Source organism: Pelmatolapia mariae, unplaced genomic scaffold, assembly GCF_036321145.2.
Source record: "Pelmatolapia mariae isolate MD_Pm_ZW unplaced genomic scaffold, Pm_UMD_F_2 NODE_ptg000569l+_length_104271_cov_1, whole genome shotgun sequence".
Taxonomy (NCBI): Eukaryota; Metazoa; Chordata; class Actinopteri; order Cichliformes; family Cichlidae; genus Pelmatolapia; species Pelmatolapia mariae.
In genome coordinates, this window is record NW_027052253.1 from 27,745 (window position 1) to 49,495 (window position 21,751).

A 21,751-nucleotide genomic window follows, 5' to 3' on the forward strand; every position below is an offset into this window, starting at 1 on the left:
CTCCGCGTTAGCAAACACCGGTCGATCGGCGGTACCCTCACCGCCTTGTATGTCTCGTTCGCGGCATGTCCTTTCTGTCACACACCGGTGGATAGCTGCCCTCTGTTGTAGCTCCACCACCAAACAACTCAGTTATTTTTTCCACATCGACCAGCATCATCGGCCCATATAAACGAAAAATAAGTCCAACTAAGACACAGACCCTTGCCGAGCGATCGGGCGATTAAACAAATTTTAGCCACCTCACTATCAGCCAAGCCTGGGTGGTTTTTCACGAAGGGTCGCTAGCCGCGCTAGCTAGCTAGCCAGCCGGCTATCAGCAACACGTAAGAGAACTGTTGCTAAATAAACTACACCTAAACTCGGTTTATATCTGACCCAAATAGAGTGCAGGTCATAACTTCTTACCTGAAATTCAGTTCACCTCACGCTCCTGCCTTCGCTTTCCCTGATCCACGATTGACCTCCGCGTTAGCAAACACCGGTCGATCGGCGGTAGCCTCACCGCCTTGTATGTCTCGTTCGTGGCATGTCCTTTCTGTCACACACCGGTGGATAGCTGCCCTCTGTTGTAGCTCCACCACCAAACAACTCAGTTATTTTTTCCACATCGACCAGCATCATCGGCCCATATAAATGAAAAATAAGTCCAGCTAAGACACAGACCCTTGCCGAGCGATCGGGCGATGAAACAAATTTTAGCCACCTCACTATCAGCCAAGCCTGGGTGGTTTTTCACGAAGGGTCGCTAGCAGCGCTAGCTGGCTAAGCTAGCGGCGCTAGCTAGCTAGCCGGCTATCAGCAACACGTAAGAGAAATGTTGCTAAATAAACTACACCTAAACTCGGTTTATATCTGACCCAAATAGAGTGCAGGTCATAACTTCTTACCTGAAATTCAGTGCACCTCACGCTCCTGCCTTCGCTTTCCCTGATCCACGATTGACCTCCGCGTTAGCAAACACCGGTCGATCGGCGGTCGCGGCATGTCCTTTCTGTCATACACCGGTGGATAGCTGCCCACTGTTGTAGCTCCGCATTATAGCACCACCAAACAACTCAGTTATTTTTTCCACATCCAGCTGTAACTCCGATTCTGTGCGAGCATTTGCGAGAGACCGGGGAGGTGAAAGGAGAGAGAGAGTCCCCTCGCTGTGCATTTGCAGCCAAGTGCGGCAGCTAGCTAGGTAGCCGGCTAGCTGTCAGGCAGGACCAAGGTCGTCAGAGCACTGTCGCTAATATGATAAAACAAGCAGATATTTGAAGTTTACCTACCTACATTCTCGCCTGAAAATATCTTAAAAGTTGATTTTGTGACCTAGAAACACTAATAAAAGACATATAAAACGAAGTGGTGGCCGCCATTGTGTAACTCGGCAGAGGTGTGCTATGAATTGTGGGATATGGAGTTTTCCACCAAGCATAGAAGCCATTGTGTTTACCGTAACTATTCAATGGTTCGCGCAACCTTAAAACCTCCAATGGTTCCTGAAAGCAGCGAGGCTGTGCGCGCCATTGATATTGTCATCATTACGGTATCCAAATAAGGGTAGACAGGCTGTACCACTCCCGGCATACCACTAGAGAGAGCCAACACACCACAAATGAAGTTTGAAATTTGTTTCAATGGGACCAAAAGATGGCGCCAACACACCACAAATGAAGTCTGTTTATTTGGCGCCAAAAGATGAATTGGCCTAAATTTGCACTAAAATCTAAATATTTCAAAAACTATAAAAGTCATAAACACCAAAAGTCATGACATAATAGTCCAGCTCCAGCCGCACAAAATGATCTAACATATGTAACCCTAATGTCAAAACTGTTAGGCAGAGAGGCGCGGGAAAATTTTCACTAAAATATTAATATTTAAAAAACTATAAAATTCATAAACACCAAAAGTCATAGCACACCATTCCAGATCCAGCCGCACAAAATGAGGTCACATATATGAAGCTTGTCTCAAAACTGCGGGGCGAGATTCGCTGCAAAATTTCAGGCGGAAACTGAAGAATAATAATAATAAGAACTAGAAAGCGAAAATTTCAGAAGAAATTTTAAGTGTGCCTATGCCGCTGCTAATCAGTGTAGTTTGCCATTCATACAGCTACAGACAGCAAAACTCAGAAGAGCAGCCATTCTCCACCATGAATTATGGTAAAAACAAACACCGCTCGCGCCTCACAGATGACAGTTTACAGTTTTGGGTAAAGATGAAGTGACTTTGTACAGCCCCGATTTGCAGACGCTGTGCACACAGGTTCATGAGCAGAAGTTCCATTGTACCACGGCAGACACGACAATGTTTGCACGAACACGCTTTGAACCAGTACGTTATGGACCACTTTTCACACATGGTTGGTGTACCCACCCAGCCAGCTGTAGCTTTTCAACTCACAGCCCAACACACACCCAAAAAACAGCCGAGAGAGCACAGACTACGCCCGAGAGGCGTGATTGCAGGTGCCGCTCAGGTGGGTCCACCTCCCCTGCAGCGGCACTGCAGACCACGCCCCGCCACACACATCAAACACGTAAAATAAATATTTATGCACTTTTGCATTCACTTTTTGTTTTTTGTTATTTTTACACAGTGTTCTGAATGATGAACAATGGTCTACAGCCAATCTTGTGTATTATTATACAAACTTTGGTTGTAAGATTCAGATAACTATTTAATAAAAGCTAAATATTTTATATGAGAGTAAGAAAGAAAAGTATATCTTTGTGTCCACCTTTCTCTGTTAATGCCCTACCTGGCCCCCTGGCAAAAGCTTTGCTAGATCCGCCCCTGCACAGTTACCAGCTGTCAGCTACACAAAAAAAGGAGCTTGGTGTATATTCCTCTCTCAGAAACAGTTCGTAATTTCCCTTCAACTCATTCATGTCACCTAAGGGTAAACCTGTTTCTCCATCACCAGTTCAGCTCTGATGATTCAGTAAGGACATCTGGTTTGGAACAGCCGTTTTTACAGCTGTGGCTGCAGCAAACATCAGCTGATACTAGAAATTAAAAGCAAATGAATTCTAACAACAGCTGATCAAGCTTAAACGTGCTGCTGTTGTTTAGCGATAAACAAACAAGAGAGAAAAGCCGATCATTGATCAGTTTCATGACTGAAGTTTCAACAGGCGAGAGAATGACAGGGGAGGCTGTCATAAAGTTCAACATCGGTAACATCGGTAACTTAGCGTGCACACAGCTGTATACAAACTCCGTCCCCGTCGTGCTAGCTAGCACGCAGTACGAGTTATTGTAAGTGATTGAAAAAGTCAGCACAATGAAAATAAACTACACCTAAACTCGGTTTATATCTGACCCAAATAGAGTGCAGGTCATAACTTCTTACCTGAAATTCAGTTCACCTCACGCTCCTGCCTTCGCTTTCCCTGATCCACGATTGACCTCCGCGTTAGCAAACACCGGTCGATCGGCGGTACCCTCACCGCCTTGTATGTCTCGTTCGCGGCATGTCCTTTCTGTCACACACCGGTGGATAGCTGCCCTCTGTTGTAGCTCCACCACCAAACAACTCAGTTATTTTTTCCACATCGACCAGCATCATCGGCCCATATAAACGAAAAATAAGTCCAACTAAGACACAGACCCTTGCCGAGCGATCGGGCGATTAAACAAATTTTAGCCACCTCACTATCAGCCAAGCCTGGGTGGTTTTTCACGAAGGGTCGCTAGCCGCGCTAGCTAGCTAGCCAGCCGGCTATCAGCAACACGTAAGAGAACTGTTGCTAAATAAACTACACCTAAACTCGGTTTATATCTGACCCAAATAGAGTGCAGGTCATAACTTCTTACCTGAAATTCAGTTCACCTCACGCTCCTGCCTTCGCTTTCCCTGATCCACGATTGACCTCCGCGTTAGCAAACACCGGTCGATCGGCGGTAGCCTCACCGCCTTGTATGTCTCGTTCGTGGCATGTCCTTTCTGTCACACACCGGTGGATAGCTGCCCTCTGTTGTAGCTCCACCACCAAACAACTCAGTTATTTTTTCCACATCGACCAGCATCATCGGCCCATATAAATGAAAAATAAGTCCAGCTAAGACACAGACCCTTGCCGAGCGATCGGGCGATGAAACAAATTTTAGCCACCTCACTATCAGCCAAGCCTGGGTGGTTTTTCACGAAGGGTCGCTAGCAGCGCTAGCTGGCTAAGCTAGCGGCGCTAGCTAGCTAGCCGGCTATCAGCAACACGTAAGAGAAATGTTGCTAAATAAACTACACCTAAACTCGGTTTATATCTGACCCAAATAGAGTGCAGGTCATAACTTCTTACCTGAAATTCAGTGCACCTCACGCTCCTGCCTTCGCTTTCCCTGATCCACGATTGACCTCCGCGTTAGCAAACACCGGTCGATCGGCGGTCGCGGCATGTCCTTTCTGTCATACACCGGTGGATAGCTGCCCACTGTTGTAGCTCCGCATTATAGCACCACCAAACAACTCAGTTATTTTTTCCACATCCAGCTGTAACTCCGATTCTGTGCGAGCATTTGCGAGAGACCGGGGAGGTGAAAGGAGAGAGAGAGTCCCCTCGCTGTGCATTTGCAGCCAAGTGCGGCAGCTAGCTAGGTAGCCGGCTAGCTGTCAGGCAGGACCAAGGTCGTCAGAGCACTGTCGCTAATATGATAAAACAAGCAGATATTTGAAGTTTACCTACCTACATTCTCGCCTGAAAATATCTTAAAAGTTGATTTTGTGACCTAGAAACACTAATAAAAGACATATAAAACGAAGTGGTGGCCGCCATTGTGTAACTCGGCAGAGGTGTGCTATGAATTGTGGGATATGGAGTTTTCCACCAAGCATAGAAGCCATTGTGTTTACCGTAACTATTCAATGGTTCGCGCAACCTTAAAACCTCCAATGGTTCCTGAAAGCAGCGAGGCTGTGCGCGCCATTGATATTGTCATCATTACGGTATCCAAATAAGGGTAGACAGGCTGTACCACTCCCGGCATACCACTAGAGAGAGCCAACACACCACAAATGAAGTTTGAAATTTGTTTCAATGGGACCAAAAGATGGCGCCAACACACCACAAATGAAGTCTGTTTATTTGGCGCCAAAAGATGAATTGGCCTAAATTTGCACTAAAATCTAAATATTTCAAAAACTATAAAAGTCATAAACACCAAAAGTCATGACATAATAGTCCAGCTCCAGCCGCACAAAATGATCTAACATATGTAACCCTAATGTCAAAACTGTTAGGCAGAGAGGCGCGGGAAAATTTTCACTAAAATATTAATATTTAAAAAACTATAAAATTCATAAACACCAAAAGTCATAGCACACCATTCCAGATCCAGCCGCACAAAATGAGGTCACATATATGAAGCTTGTCTCAAAACTGCGGGGCGAGATTCGCTGCAAAATTTCAGGCGGAAACTGAAGAATAATAATAATAAGAATAATAAATCCGAGCAATAGTAATATGTGTGCCTCTTGGCATAGGCACACATAACTAGAAAGCGAAAATTTCAGAAGAAATTTTAAGTGTGCCTATGCTACTGCCAATGAGTGTAGTTTGCCTTTAATGTGGTTCAACTAGTGCCGGTTGCCTTTTATAACACTAGAGGGAGCAAGATGCAACATGAGCATAGTTTGCTTTTTATACCACAAGAAGGAGGGAAATGGAATACAGCTGATTTTCAACTTAAAGCAAAGTAAGCTGTATTGTGATCTCTGTTATATGCGGCATACAGAGATGAGAGAAAGATGCTCCAGTTACATGATTACAAAATAAGTTAATAGATATAAAAGAAAATAAATTATGCTTTAGTGTCAGGTGTTCAAGAGAAGTTACAATTTAGATTTTACAGTTTTGAGTCGTTTAAAGTGGTAGAAAAAAAAGATGTCCATTAAGCGGTATTCAATTTGTATTTCAAAGGTATTTTAATGTCAAAGGGGAAAATACCACATGCAAATTATGAAATTTCCCATTGTGGGACTAATAAATGTATCATGTTATTCAAACAATATTTTGTACAGATACCATTTACAATAATGTATGACATTTAAACATGATATTTAGATTGTGGTAAATAGCAAAGCAATATAAAATAAAAAAGGAAAAGGAAACCATTCAAGTAACTTTATATTATGAACTGAAAAGTAAGGCAAAAGTATAAATGAAAAGCATACAAGCATTAATGTATATAGATAAACCCAACAATCATATGACCCCCTATGAGCAAGCACTTTGGCGACAGTGGGAAGGAAAAACTCCCTTTTGACAGGAAGAAACCTCCGGCAGAACCAGGCTCAGGGAGGGGCGGCCATCTGCCGCGACCGGTTGGGGTGAGATGTAAACAAATCCAAAACTGTCCACAGAGCTACAGGGGGCACACTGGGATCGCAACAGCAGCCATACAGGGAAACAGATTAGGATGTTCTTCCCAGTACTGAAGTGGGTCGGCTTTTCTTATGTGTGCGTTTTTCTCTGAGAGGTAGGTCTCCACTTTATTTTCTGTTGATGAGGCACTCACGTATACTTCTGGATAAGGGTCATTTGGAAGCAAGTGGTTGGCTGACTTTGCGAAAACAGCTAGAAACAGATAAAAGGAAAACACAATTTAAAATAATAAAACAAGAGACATCACAAAGTGCAGCTCTTCAGTTAGCAAACTGGCAAGTAATGAAGTTCTAAAAAATAATTGGAAAAACAAATCTAACTTTAGAACTAAATGACCCAAAACTATATTAAAAATGAAGTAAAAAAAAGAAATTGGCTTAATACTGGTGTCTTCTGATGAGGTAAGTCGCCATGCGAGGTAAAAACCACAGGTGGCTGTAATTTGGTGGCCTGTATACAGTTCCAATCCAAGCATGTAGTTGGTTTAAATGGGTTTAATACTGGTGTCTTTTGATCACTTGACTGTATATATAAACCTGTTGAACAAAAGGTGCATTTTAATTTCACTATACCTGCCCATCCTTGTAGCCGGTCTCTACTAGCATGGCACAGTTTCAAGATCAGTGTAGGGCTTCTCCACTGCCTTTACTGGACAGAACACATCTGAGGAGTTATGAATGGATGGATGACTTAATGAATGGATGAGATTATAGTTTGTTTCAAAGAATATCAATAAATGTTAGAATATAAAGTAAGAAACAAAAAAATACAAATGACCTGTTATGGCAGGGATCCCATCAGGTGCAGTCTTTCTGTTCACGTTTCTGGTCAGCTCTTCAATGGATGAGAGCACATCAGCAGTCTTATCTATCAGTTCCCACTGGTGAGCTGTCCTTGTTGGTGGTAGAGTGTGTTCAGAAAAACTCCCTTTTAACAGGAAGAAACCTCCAGCAGAACCAGGCTTAGAGAGGTGCAGCCATCTGCTGGGACCGGTTGGGTGAGATGTAAACAAATCCAAAACTGTCCACAGAGCTACAGGGGGCACACTGGGATCGCAACAGCAGCCATAGAGGGAAACAGATTAGGATGTTCTTCCCAGTACTGAAGTGGGTCGGCTTTTCTTATGTGTGCGTTTTTCTCTGAGAGGTAGGTCTCCACGTTAGTTTCTGTTTATGAGGCACTCACGGATACTTCTGGATAAGGGTCATTTGGAAGCAAGTGGTTGGCTGACTTTGCGAAAACAGCTAGAAACAGATAAAAGGAAAACACAATTTAAAACAATAAAACAAGAGACATCACAAAGCGCAGCTCTTCAGTTAGCGAAATGGCAAGTAATGAAGTTCTAAAAAATAATTGGAAAAACAAATCTAACTCTAGAACTAAATGACCCAAAACTATATTAAAAATGAAGTAAAAAAAAGAAATTTGCTTAATACTGGTGTCTTTGGATGGGGTAAGTTGCTATGTGAGGTAAAAACCACACGTGGCTGTAATTTGGTGGCCTGTATACAGTTCCAATCCAAACATGTAGTTGGTTTAAATGGGTTTAATACTGGTGTCTTTTGATCACTTGACTGTATATATAAACCTGTTGAACCAAAAGGTGCATTTTAATTTCACTATACCTGCCCATCCTTGTAGCCGGTCTCTACTAGCGTGGCACAGTTTCAAGATCAGTGTAGGGCTTCTCCACTGCCTTTACTGGACAGAACACATCTGAGGAGTTATGAATGGATGGATGACTTAATGAATGGATGAGATTATAGTTTGTTTCAAAGAATATCAATAAATGTTAGAATATAAAGTAAGAAACAAAAATACAATTACCTGTTATGGCAGGGATCCCATCAGGTGCAGTTGCAGTCTCTCTGTTCACGTTTCTGGTCAGCTCTTCAATGGATGAGAGCAGTCTTATGTATCAGCTCCCACTGGTGAGCTGTCCTTTTTGGTGGTAGAGTGTGCTCAGTTGCAAAGACACTAAGATCACTTGGCAAGTCCATATCCCTCACAACCTTGCAGTCATTTTGTGTTAGTGAATTACACAATAAATGGGGTTGTGATAACTGTGATATGTATTTAGAACACCTGATTGGAGGCAGGCGTATGGCTGTGATATGTAAAGGTGATCAATCAATGTGTGTTTTTCGGTAGTTGCAGCAGTAATAAGTTGTGCATATCCTCTTGACTGAAACAGTTCTTGGATGGGTTTTTTTCCTCTGCTCATAAGGTCCTCATTGAAATCTCCACAAACAATAATTGGTTGGCAATTCATCATTTCCAATGAGTCCAAAAGACATTGCATTTGTGGTAAAAACCTCACGTGGCTGTAATTTGGTGGCCTGTATACAGTTGCTATCAAAGCTGTGACTGGCGATTCAACCTTGATAACAACAAATTCAAGGTCAGTCACATTTTGCAGGTATTTTCGAGACTCTGCTATAAGAACTGTTTTGTAGTACATTGCAACTCCACCGCCATTTACCTTTGCCATGTCTGTATGGTTTGTGTAAGAGACGTGTCTGTTGCGTGTGGCCATGTTGTACTGTTCCAGCTGGAAGCGGGGAGAAACTGATGATCCAGACAAGTGAGTTTCTGTTATGCATAAAACATCAGCAAGGCTGACTTCATGGTGGCATCTCATGTCCTCCATGTGAGTTGGGAGACCTTGTGCATTGTGATGGATAATTGTCAATGTGGGGACTGTGGGAACAACTGATTTTAAGAATTGCAACAGTGGTCTTGCATTCTCAAATGATGCATGTCTCATATTTTTGAGTGCATCTGTGATGGCAGGATCAGCATAGATTTTCCTTTCATCAAAGTCTGTGATGTACAGTCCTTTAAGTGAGGTTGTGCGGCTGAGTGCGACATAGGCCATTCCAGGCTCAAAAACACGCTTCAAACATACTACTGCTGACTCCATTGTCATGCCTTGTACTTTGTGAGCTGTACATGCAAAGGCCAACTTCATTGGAAATTGCCTGCGAAGAACTCCTTTTTTACTTGTAGATTCTTCACATTTCTCAATATATACGAGGTTGTCTGAGGATCCTTGTATTTTTCTGCGAAATTTTTGCCCAGAATTTTGATTGTCCAGCGTAAGTCCAATGAGATTCACAGTTTTTGGTCCATCCTGTGTGGTTGTCACAATGTTCGTGATTGTTCCAAATGTCCCATTAACAAGCCCATCTTCAACATCCAAATTTCTAATAATCATAACACGCACTCCAGGTGCAGCTTGTATGTTATCAGGTAAATCTCTTTTGTTGCCTTTCATCATATCTGCCAGGAGGACCATCTCACCCGTCCGTGGGTCTTTTCTGTAGTCTTCGGCCTGAATATTTATGATATCAGAATGAAGAGCAGTTACAGTTGCTGAATTGTGTTTGTCGACCTCTTTGTTTGTAGCATAAATGTGTAATACATTAGATGGACAGTCTTTTATGTCATGGATAGCCTGTGTGAGCAAGGCTTTATCATTGGCTTCAAGAGAATTTGTTTTTTGCTTCACTCTTATCCTGTTCAGAACTTCAGCAAAAGAATGATCATCTTTCTGTCGCATGATTTCTGTCAGGTTGACCATGTGGAAATAGTCTTTCCAGAGATCAAAGACATTGTCCTCGTACACACAGAGTGGTTTGGCTTTTCCAAGGGGTGGCAGCTGGTAAAAGTCTCCTACTGCAAGGATAGACATCCCACCAAAAGGCTTCTTGTTTCCTTTGATCTGCTGAAGTCTCCAGTGGATGTAGGCAAAAAGGTCTTTAGAAACCATAGATATCTCATCAATGACCAGAATCTCTGCATTTGAAAGTGAAGCTCTCACTTCATCCAGTGCATTGCCCAATCCCTGATACGGCGGTTTTAAAGATTTTGGCAGCTTTAGCAGAGAGTGCAGTGTTTTCCCAGATATGTTAAAAGCTGCAGTGCCAGTAAATGCAGTCAGCAGTACTGCAGGGTAGGACATGTCTGCTTGGTCACGGAATCTGGGGAGTTGGTGCAAAATCTTTGTTGCCTCCTCATATATGCACTTGATAACATGTGATTTTCCACAGCCAGCTCCTCCAGAGACAAAATAAAAGAACTGCTCAGGACAGTGACCCCACACAAGTTTGAAACACCACTCACGCACTGCGTAGAATATGGATGCTTGGGTTTCATTTAGACTTTGGTACATTTTTCTGACAAAGTCTGGGCTCAGCTTAGGTGCTATGATTGCTGGCATGGTTCCACTGTTGCTACCACTGACTTGGTAGTCTGGAACAATGTCCATTTCATTTTCGTCAGTCTCGTGTCTGGATTGTCGTTGGGCCACACACTCTAAACGATCTACTTCAACCTCAGGTGCAAAGGTGTTCCATGCATTGATAAGTGGGCCTTGTTGTTCAATCTGTTCCAATGCCCTTTCCATTGTTTTGCCATGGCTTTCATAACGCTTTTTGTTAAAGGTAACAATTGGCCGTACTGCAAAACCATGTTTTCGTCCACTTTTGTAGAACTGTTCGGATGTGGAGTGTTCTGTGTTTTTAAAGTCATCATTTGATCGATGTGGAAAATAAAGTTTTAGTAGTCTGCTATAAAACTTTTCTGGATGTTTCTTTTCTGAGAAGCGAGGATATCTGATTATTGCAGGTTTCCCTCTTGTTCTCTTTTGAATATAACCCATGTTATTCAAAAGAGGGATGGCATTTTTTGACTCTGTTTCACGGCTGTAGAGAATCCTGTACTCTGAAGCAAATTCAGCCAAACACATTCTTTCAAACTCAGGTGTTCTGGGTCTGTTTGCATATTTTTCTGGCAATCCAGACATCCACACATTTTCATCATCTGGTGCCATGCTTTGCAACCTGCTCATCGGGAGACTCATTTTCAGGGCATCATCATCAGTCTGTATGAACACCACACTGCGTGAACACTTTTTTAGTGGCAGGCTGCATGTCCTTGCCACGGATTCCTGGGCACTGACTTCTCTGTGTTTAGCATATGCCTGCATTATCTGTTTCATTTCATCTCTTTCATTGACATTGGACTTTTTTACCTCCTGGATGACTCCATTAAGAAATTGTGTCATCTCAAATTCGGGTTTAGAGACATAAGACATCATGTACATCAGGCAGCTGTAGTCATCAATGACATATTGGATGTCCATGTTGGCATTCCAGGCTCTCAGTAGATCTGCATTGTATGCATTCACCCAGCAGTCATTAGGTTCACGCTTTAAGAGGATGACATGGCCATTGCTTAAATTGAAGACACAATCCAAGTATTGTTCATAAGTTAATTTGCATTTGTGAAGCAGCTCAGACAAGTCTTCAAACGAGGAATTTGGGTCACAGAGCAAATCTCTCAATGGCTGGAGTTTTTCTTTGGCCTCTTTCTGTTTTTTTGCGAGCGCCATTCGTCTGTTTTTTTGCTTTTGTTTTTCATTTGTGCCTTTCTCCTTACTTGTGCTATGCTGCTTATCATTGTGATCATCGTCATCATCTGGGCTTGGGAAAGTGATCATTGTTTGGTCTACAGGTAGTTTGGGGAACCCAAACCTACATGACACATTACCTTTTTTGCAGGATCTGGAGTGATTTCTGCTGTGGACTTGAACCTCAGACACAATTTTGTGAAGTTCAGGATCGGCATTTTGGTCAGGCATCTTACATGTTATGTACTTGTCAATAAATTTGTACACGTGGTCTTCAAGGTCGCTTCCAAATTTAGGTGCATCTTTGACCCAAACCAGTAAATGGATATGAGGGCTACCTCTGGCCTGAAACTCCACTCGATAAAAGTAATCTTCTACTTCACCGATGGGCTGTGCTGGGGACAGGATCAGTGTTGTCATTAGTGCATCGACTCTTTTTTCAAACAATCGCATCACAGTCACAGGGTTGCTTCGGAGAATTTCACACTTTGTGTTCCAGTCAAGTTGTGAAAAATCCACTTGTTCACCTTGTTGAGTTTTTATGACCTCAACAACCTCAGGCCATCTCATTTCAGCAGCTGAAAATGTCAGGAAAAAAGTTGGCTTTCCTAACTGTCTGACCATAGCATGCAGATCTTTCAGTGCCTTTTCCCAATAGGCTGGAGTACCTCTCAGAGGTTTCATGAAGCGTGTTGCATCTTTGTTATTTATCAGTCTCTCCACTTCGTCTTTATTTTGAAGCATTCTGTTACTAATTCTACGTCCATCCTTTGTGATTGCCTTACCTTTGCGCAATTGGATGGACATGCTGTTTGTAGCCATGTGTGTTTCTGTTACAAACTGTGCAAAGAATAGGTAGCTTTGGTCAGTTGCAAAGCGTGTATCTGCAGAGAACAGCCGTGTATTAAAATACATGCTTGGGGACAGTTTGACTTGTCTGGCTTCATCTAATGTGTTCTGTCCAGTTGGGAACTGCACAGGAAAGGCCATGGCTTCAAGTTTAGGAATAGAGAAGAAACCAACAGGTCTATTTCCTTGGGCGGGTGCAATGCTAAATATTCCTTCACCATATGATAAAATGTCCTGTGCTATATCTGGTGGTTGCATACAGGTGTCTAGAACAAGACCAGGGCGAAGTTCTTCCTTTTCTTTCTCCGTATCTTGTAAGGGCTCTCCATTTGACTGTTCAGGCTCCAATAGTTCGTTTACATCATGACATGGCTCAAGTATTCCAGCTGTTGTTTCCTCAGTGGTTCTTCTTTCTGGTACAATTTGGTTGTCAAAGTTTCTGGGCAGTGCATCTTGAATATCTGTATCAGCAGTGTCATGTTCCGTCTCGATTATCTGATTATTTGTGGGATCAGCAAAAGTTGCGTCATCATCAATAGATACATCTTTGTATTCTGAATGCATCTCTTTTAGCTTTGATAAGCCTGCTAACACATTCTTCATGTTCACAGTGTAGAAGTGTTGGTATCCTTTGAATCTGATGTGTCTTTTCAGTTGTACTTGCAGGAGCTGGGCTTCATTGCTAGGTCTGGGAAGACAGTTTACTGTGGTTTCCACGTCTGACGGTACACAAACAACAGCCCCATGTACGGCTCTTTGTTGTCCTTTTGGTAATGCAATGATTTTGGCAAACGGGAGAATTTTAGCAATCAGTTGTCGTTCTAGTACATTTAATTGACTCAGTTCAATTGGGATGGGTGCTAGTGCTAAATTGTTTGCCACTGCGATGGAAGAGATCTTTCCTCGTTGTAGGTGGCTGTCACAGTTGTAGCAAATCCACTCTTGCATTCTTTGTTTTGGAAAGGTACAATTAGCTGTACATTCACTATCACAAACATGGACAAATTTTCCTGTCAAGCAGGTGTCAACAATGTGACTATTTTTAACATACTTTGATCTTTTGCAGTGTTTTACTTGATTAGGAAACAGAGTTCTGTGGCACACTGTACAGACATGGGTGGGTCCTAACTTAATTGTTTCACGGAAAGCTAATGTGGCTGCTTGCATCACACTATTCACTACAAGCTGGGGCTGTGCTTCAGACTGTGGACCCTGCTGGAATTGTGTTACTAGTCGTCTGTATTTCTTCTTTATTCTCTGCGCACACAACTTTTTATAAATGGCGAAAGATGCAGTGGTAGCCATTTTGTGTCTCTGGTACTCTGCACAGCGCTGTATATGGTGCAGTCTGAATTGTGAGTCATTATGATACCTGGCATGAATTGATTTTTTTTGTTTGTGCCTGTATTTTGGATCCGATGCATATTTTGTTCTTATATATGCCCTCTTCCTTTCTCTGACATCATCCTCTCTGTATTTCTGGCTCATGTATTTTTTTTGTCTGCTTTGAAAGTCAGCATCCGTGTTGTACCTTTGGACCAGATATTGCTTCTGTCTGCTTTGAAAGTCAGCATCCGTGTTGTACCTTTGGACCAGATATTGCTTCTGTCTGCTTTGAAAGTCAGCATCCGTGTTGTATCTTCGGAACACATATTGTTTCTGTCTGGTTCGAAAGCTGGCATCTGTGGTATATCTTCTGATAATGTAGTCTCTCTTTTTTTGTTGAAAATGAGGATCATTTTGGTATCTCTTCACATTGTGGGCTTTTATCTTCTCTTGAATATGAGGATTTGCATAATAATCTTTGGCTGATAACAGTTTTTGTTTATGGCGATGACAGTTTTGAGCATATTGAGTTTTCACAGCCTGTAATTTTTTCATTCTAAATTCAGGAAAGCAGGCATATCGTTCCTTTTCGTGTCTTCTTTTGTTTATCTTCTTTGTCAAGTCTTCAGATGAAGATTTTTCTTTAGCTTTTACATGCTGCTTGTGACTTTTTTGAGCTTGACGAATAGCTTTCCCACGTCGTCGTTTATTTAATCTGCACACATTTCTTGTTTTTTGGGGGGGTTTATCTATGACTTTATCTCTTTCATTATTGAGTTCAAGATTTTCTTGTTGTTCTGTTTGGATGTTGCTTGTTGGATCAACAGATGTTTCAAGTTGATGTTCACAAATTTGATTTGAAGCCATTTTGTCTTGTTGCGGGTTTAAAGCACTTTCTAACATTGTCATGTAGGTTTGGGCTGATTCTGGTTGAGGCACTTGCACAGTGGGATTTGTGATTTGTGGTTCATCATTTTGTGGTGATGTAGCTGTTGCTCTTGGTGTTGCTTGAGTTGACTGTGCAGGCTGTTCGTTGTGAGTGCTGACTCTTTTGAAAGAAACAGGCACAAACTCATATCTTGCATACCTGCCTTGATTTTGAAAAAGGTTATGAAGGTGGGTGATCAGGTCATTCACATGAGTGAAAGTGAGCATGACTGCTGTTCCATTTGGCTGGGGTAAACCTGCTGCACTTCTTGAATGTGAATCAAATAATCCATACCTCCCAGATTTGTCACGGAAAACTGCAATGCACTGAGGTGAGACCATGAGCAAAGCATAGCTCACATCTGTTGACAGACATACAAGACGACTAGCAAGAGGCAACCACCACTCTTTTCTTTGATAAGTTTTGTCTGCTGCTTTCAGGTATCCATACCTTATGTTGTCCATTTTCACACTGTAGACATTTATGTCAGCATGAACTTTTTTGGGCAGTTCCTCTATGGTCAGATGATTTTGTGTATAACGCCTCTCCTGCTGAAGATTTGTTTTAATCCAACAGTAGAGTGCATCTCCCTGTTCAAGCACCTTATCAAGTCGGGCTGTGTTGAACTGGTGTTCCTCATTAAGGTAGGCCAGGAATGTGAGGGCATTGCATGTGCACTGATGATTTCGAGAGAATTCTGTGTACCTTTCATCACTTTGACAATGAGTTGCACTGACACGCCAGAAGTGCTGAACTGCGTTGCTCTGTAGCTCCTCTGTCAGTAGTTCTTCATTTGTGTTGTGGAAAGGCTGATCAAGGAATGTAAAGGTGACACATGTTATTGTTTAGTATTTAATGATATGCATTTCACGGTTGAGTAAACATATGTAACTCTTGGTACAATGATGTAAGACATTTTTAATTGGCAAGAGTTGTATAAATTTAGATTCTTGTAAAGTAAAAACATTTTTTTTTTAAATTTGGTAAAATAATCAAACAATGTTCAGGCAAATGAAGCCAAATTATGTCACTCCTCAATCATATTACAGCATAATCGAAAGAGACAAGCAGAAAGACAGTGACAGGAACAGTGAGAGAGAGTGGGAGAGAGCAGAGGTGGGAAGTAAAAATGACAAATATTTTAGATATCTGTAATTTGCTTTAGAGGTGTTTTTTTTAATGACCTTTTACAAAGGTCATATCTGTACCTTCTGCTCCTCATATTTTCAAAGCAGTTAATTTCTTTCAGTATAACACATTATTTTAGGTTGCTGCGGGCCTTCAAACATCAACTAAATTGCAGCCTAAATACAAATGAAAGGAAATCCTGTTTACGTATTATTCGTAAGAGGATCTCAGATGCTCTTAAATTAGATGTAATTCATTCACTGATTTCAGATTAAACCAGATGGCTCTGTACATGTGCCATAAAAAACACGTTTCATAGTTGTGTTACGTTTTGTAAAGAAATGACACAAAATTCAGTTACAGGTTAAATGTGATTGAAACAGAACACACTGACATTCATCTTGAGAAAAGATGAGTGTCACAAAATGTTTGTATTTATTTGCACTGCTTTTCACTGTGGATGTCAATTTATCTGAAGCTTTAAGTATAAAATGGTATAAAAGTATTCAGAATAATAGATATAGAAATAGCTAAACAGACAGACAGCTGTTGAGATGTCTGCATTTTAGGAGTCTGATGAAAGAAACTGACAAATGTACATGTTTAGTCTAACATTTTAGTATATTTAGTACGAGTTAGCAAGCACACTTAAGGTGAAAGACTAAATATCAACCCCGGTGATTATACATAGGGTTAGGCTTACCTTTTTAGGTGGAGAATTTGATGCCGTGTGGAAATCATCGGTTGCCCAGACTCGTTTTGCTGGTGGACGAGTTTCTGAACTCTGATAATACAGTTAATCAAAATTAGAAAACCTACTAACAGAGTTGAAACAGAGTGTAACACTGGATACTTTAAAGAAAACATGAAACAGTAGCGGTTACTAAACTTACAAAGCAATAAAAAAAATCCAGCTGTTTGCATAACTACTAAGAAATTTGAAAGTGAGTGTAACTTTAAAAACTTTAAACAAAACTAACAGAAGCGAGACAACAAAATTCTTACTGTTTGCATAAGGCCAACATGTAACCATATCCATAATCCTTAATGGAGGAATACCGTTTTAAAGTTACCTTGCTGCCTGGAGGACATAAGGAGGTGGATCTATTCTCCGTTTCCAAGGACAAGCTGGCTGGTGCTGTCTGCTAACCCAGGCAAAAAAGAATATAATGTTAAGACATTAAGTGACCTGACACTTTAATTTCACTTTACAATGCAATGCATGGCATGAACTGTTATGCCAGTTGGGTAACATTATAAGATAGAAATGGTCAACTGTATGGGTAAGTGTTATAAAAATATATTGTATGTGCTCACTACCACATCAGAATTACCTGTTCAGAGCTATAAAATAAAAATAAAAAACCCTTTGTCATATTTTCCTTTGTTTTGGATAGAAATTGGACAAAATTGAGTTAGCAAACATGCTTTAAGTGAAAGACTACATATCAACTGTGGTTATAGACACCAAAGATCAGATATATACAGACTGGGTAGGGCTGCTCAATTAATCAAATTTTAATCGAAATCACGATCTGAGCTTTCAACGATAATTAAAAAGGACTGAGCAGATTATTAGCACCACCCTCGTGCTGTACTCTCACGCTGCTCCGTGCGGCAAATCGAGCACACCTCTCTGTGTTTTGAACACGCGTCACAACAATTAAGAGGAGCTAACAGAGGGAAGCTCGGAAAGCTAAGCAGAAGTTATTTGGAGAGGAGAGTGACTGCCGTTGGTTGAAAAGAGGTAAAAAACAAAAAACAAAAAAACTTCAGTGGGGTGGAAACATTATGGGTTCGCGAAGTCAGACGTGGATCAAGTAGACATAGTGTGTAAACTTTGCTACAATGTCGTAGCTGCACCACGGAGCAACACTGCAAAGTTCACTAAACATACATGTTTACGTTTTTCATTTATTTTTTATATTGCAAACATTTACACTGTTATCAGTATTTGCACACTATTTTATGACAATCTTTAAAGCCATTATTCAATACATCGTTATTGTTAAATACATATTGTCAAATAATGGAGATCTAGATTTCAGTGAAAATAATCATGATTATCATTTTTGCCATAATCGAGCAGCCCTATGTGTGGGCATACCTTGTAATTTGTTAATAGAGGAATATTTTTTGATGTTTACCTTGGTACATGGGGAACATAAGGAGGTGAGTCTATCCTGTGTTTCCAAAGATAACCTGGCTGGTGCCATCTGCAAACCCAGGAAAAAGGGTATAGAAGACATTAAGTGACCTGACACATTCATTTCATTTAAATGTTCTGTATACCATGCACTGTTATGCCAGTTGTGTGACATTATAACAAAAAATCCTAAACTGCATGGGTAAGTGTTCTTAACTGTCTCAAACGTGTTTTGAAAACTGTTCAACTGTCTGTGATCACTACCATATCCTCATTACCTGGTCAGATGGAAAACTACTGACTGCCTCATCTTGGTTGTGGCCAGAGAGCACTGGGACAGCAGGATCGACCAGGTCAAGTGGTTTCCAGCGCTTCTTTTGTGCCTGGGATCTTTTATTTTTTCTCGGCATCTGGTAGAATGTCAACATAAAAACAGAATATTAATTATTGGCATTTCAAGCAATTTGTTATTCTAACCCTCTGATACATTGACAGACAAGATGACTACAAGAACAAAAAAAAAAAAATCTCTTTTCTTTAAATAGACATATTGATAGTGTCACTACCCGGTGTTAAGGCTTTGTTAAGTTCCATAACAGTTTGTATATTGTAATTGAGAAAGTGATTACCTTGAAAGTTGGGAGGCAGATTTGTTGACCACGACAGTTACTTCGTTTTGGTGTACAGTAATTGGGAAAGTAATTACCTTGCAAAGCTGGGAGGCAGTGTTGTTGCTGAGACGCTGGTCGAATGCCAGCAGCAAGCAAACCCAGATGTTCACAGTCCTACTTAACACCTCAAACTTTTCAAACAAATCTTACAAGAACATTTGGCAAAGTGATTGGCTTGCAAACTTAGGAGACAGTCTTGTTGCCCACAACAGTTTTTTTATAGAGTAATTGGAAAATTGGGTACCTTGCAAGGCTGACAGGCAGTCTCGTTGCTGGGAGGCGGTCTTGTTGGTGGGGCTCTGGCAGAATGCCAGCAGCAAGCAGACCCAGATGTTCACAGTCCTACTTAACACCTTAAACTTTGCAAACAAACCTCACAGAACAATTAGCAAACTGATTGGCTTGTAACACTGAAATGTAGCCTTGTACTGTCTGGTTTAAATTTCCTACTGAGAGACAAAGAGGAACTTTACTGTTTGGAAGGGAGTAAAAACACTGTACCATCTAATCTTAAAAGTTTTAATTACAAACAACAGCTCTGGAATAAAATGACATCCAGCGCTAAACACACCTATTTTTTTCTAAATATCAGCTGAATACATACATAGAAAATATAAGGGGGGGGGGGGGGCACTTACCTTGGCTGAATCAAGAGTTGAGGTATTAAAGGGTGCTGTAGTTAACGCCTTATAAAGACAGACAAAGAAAGGTGTGAAACGCGACTACAACGCAGTTATTGTTTCGTACGCGGTGAGAGTCGCATCTTAAAAGTTTCAATTACAAACGATACCACTGGAATAAAATCACAGTCATTTTGTAGATATCAGCGCTGACTATCCGCTAACTGGCTTTAGCATCGTGCCGAACGTGCCGAAACAAAGAAATCGATAAAGAAACACACACACAAAAAATCACTTTCAAAGCTAAATTTCAAACCAGAGACAGAGATACGCTTACGGTGTGTCATAGTAAATCACTTTCAAAATCAATTTCAAACCGGGAGATGCTTAATATCAGCTAACTAGCCAGCAACAAAACCACGAGACAAAGAGAGGTGTGAAACCCGACTACAATGAAGCCATTTTTTGAGAGTCGCATCTTAAAAGTTTCAATTACAAACGATACCACTGGAATAAAATCACAGTCATTTTGTAGATATCAGCGTCAAGACACAGAAAAGCACTTTTAAAGGTCAATTTCAAAACCGGAAGAGGGACAGAAACGCTTGCCTTAGCTGACTATCCGCTAACTGGCTTTAGCATCGTGCCGAACGTGCCAAAACAAAGAAATCGATAAAGAAACACACACACAAAAAATCACTTTCAAAGCTAAATTTCAAACCAGAGACAGAGATACGCTTACGGTGTGTCATAGTAAATCACTTTCAAAATCAATTTCAAACCGGGAGATGCTTAATATCAGCTAACTAGCCAGCAACAAAACCACGAGACAAAGAGAGGTGTGAAACCCGACTACAATGAAGCAATTTTTTGAGAGTCGCATCTTAAAAGTTTCAATTACAAACGATACCACTGGAATAAAATCACAGTCATTTTGTAGATATCAGCGTCAAGACACAGAAAAGCACTTTTAAAGGTCAATTTCAAAACCGGAAGAGGGACAGAAACGCTTGCCTTAGCTGACTATCCGCTAACTGGCTTTAGCATCGTGCCGAACGTGCCGAAACAAAGAAATCGATAAAGAAACACACACAAAAAAAAAAATCACTTTCAAAGCTAAATTTCAAACCAGAGACAGAGAGATACACTTACCTTGTAAAAGCTTACGGTGTGTCTTAGTAAACACTTCAGAAAATCACTGTAAGTTCAAGTCCAAAGCAGAGGAGGGGGGAAAGACGCGTTACCGGTGAAGCGATAGCCACGCTGTCTCAGAAAATCATGTCTACGGTCAATTTCAAAGCGGAGGAGGGGTGTCGTCATTGCGTAGTGTCGTCATACGCTAGCGGTGCTAGCGGCACTAGCTAGCTAGCCGGCTATCAGCAACACGTAAGAGCACTGTCTGTAATATGGGATGTCTTGATAAAACGAGCAGATATTTGAAGTTTACACACCTACATTCTCGCCTGAAAATATCTTAAAAGTTGATTTTGTGACCTAGAAACACTAATAAAAGACATATAAAACGAAGTGGTGGCCGCCATTGTTTACTCTGCAGAGGCGTGCTATGAATTGTGGGATATGGAGTTTTCGCCCAAGCATAGATCTTTTCACCTGTACTACTACGGCTATACCACTAGAGAGAGCCAACACACCACAAATGAAGTCTGTTTCTATGGGGCCAAAAGTAGAATCTTTCTCAGGAACCTAGAAATTGGCCCAAATTTGCACTAAAATCTAAATATTTCAAAAACTATAAAACTCATGAACACCAAAAGTCATACCATACTAGCCCAGCTCCAGCCGCACAAAATGATGTAACATATGTAACCCTAATGTCAAAACTGTTTGGCAGAGGAGCGCGGGAAAATTTTCACTAAAATATTAATATTTAAAAAACTATAATAGACATAAACACCAAAAGTCATAGCACACCATTCCAGATCCAGCCGCACAAAATGAGGTAACATATATGAAGCTTGTCTCAAAACTGCGGGGCGAGATTTGCTGCAAAATTTCAGGCGGAAACTGAAGAATAATAATAATAAGAATAATAAATCCGAGCAATAGTAATATGTGTGCCTCTTGGCATAGGCACACATAATAATAAATCCGAGCAATAGTAATATGTGTGCCTCTTGGCATAGGCACACATAATAATAATAAATCCGACGAATAGTAATATGTGTGCCTCTTGGCATAGGCACACATAATAATAATAATAATAATAATAATAATAATAAATCCGACGAATAGTAATATGTGTGCCTCTTGGCATAGGCACACATAATAATAA

General features: G+C 41.0%; 1 protein-coding gene across 8 annotated transcripts; it reads right to left on the reverse strand.

Annotated features, from left to right (window-relative positions):
- Positions 1-5,903: 5,903 nt before the first annotated feature.
- On the reverse strand, positions 5,904-21,444 carry LOC134623344 (uncharacterized). Of its 8 annotated transcripts, none has more exons than XR_010573441.1 (10): positions 20,611-21,421; positions 18,446-19,524; positions 18,169-18,237; positions 17,095-17,166; positions 16,725-16,805; positions 8,205-15,702; positions 8,003-8,093; positions 7,155-7,621; positions 6,950-7,040; positions 5,904-6,569 (listed from the first exon to the last, which is right to left on the reverse strand). XR_010573441.1 is itself a non-coding variant. In XM_065469842.1 (5 exons), exons 1-5 carry the CDS (start codon positions 18,475-18,477, stop codon positions 15,672-15,674), a joined length of 282 nt encoding a protein of 93 aa, XP_065325914.1. In that variant the 5' UTR covers positions 18,478-21,444; the 3' UTR covers positions 10,673-15,671. The 8 variants fall into 8 exon arrangements, 2 of the variants coding, with proteins under 2 accessions (XP_065325914.1, XP_065325913.1); XR_010573445.1 differs by having other exon boundaries at positions 18,446-18,577; positions 18,874-21,421; XR_010573444.1 differs by having other exon boundaries at positions 17,095-17,163; positions 18,446-21,421.
- Between the last annotated feature and the right edge of the window lie 307 nt (positions 21,445-21,751).

Excerpts from the sequence above, each read along its gene's own strand:
- LOC134623344 (XM_065469841.1), bottom strand. The coding sequence starts at position 18,477 with ATGAGGCAGTCAGTAGTTTTCCATCTGACCAG. Across the intron at positions 17,167-18,168 it reads TATGTTCCCCATGTACCAAG|CAGACAGCACCAGCCAGCTT; the intron begins GTAAACATCAAA and ends TGCCTGGGTTAG. Across the intron at positions 15,703-16,724 it reads CAAATTCTCCACCTAAAAAG|CCTTTCCACAACACAAATGA; the intron begins GTAAGCCTAACC and ends TTCCTTGATCAG.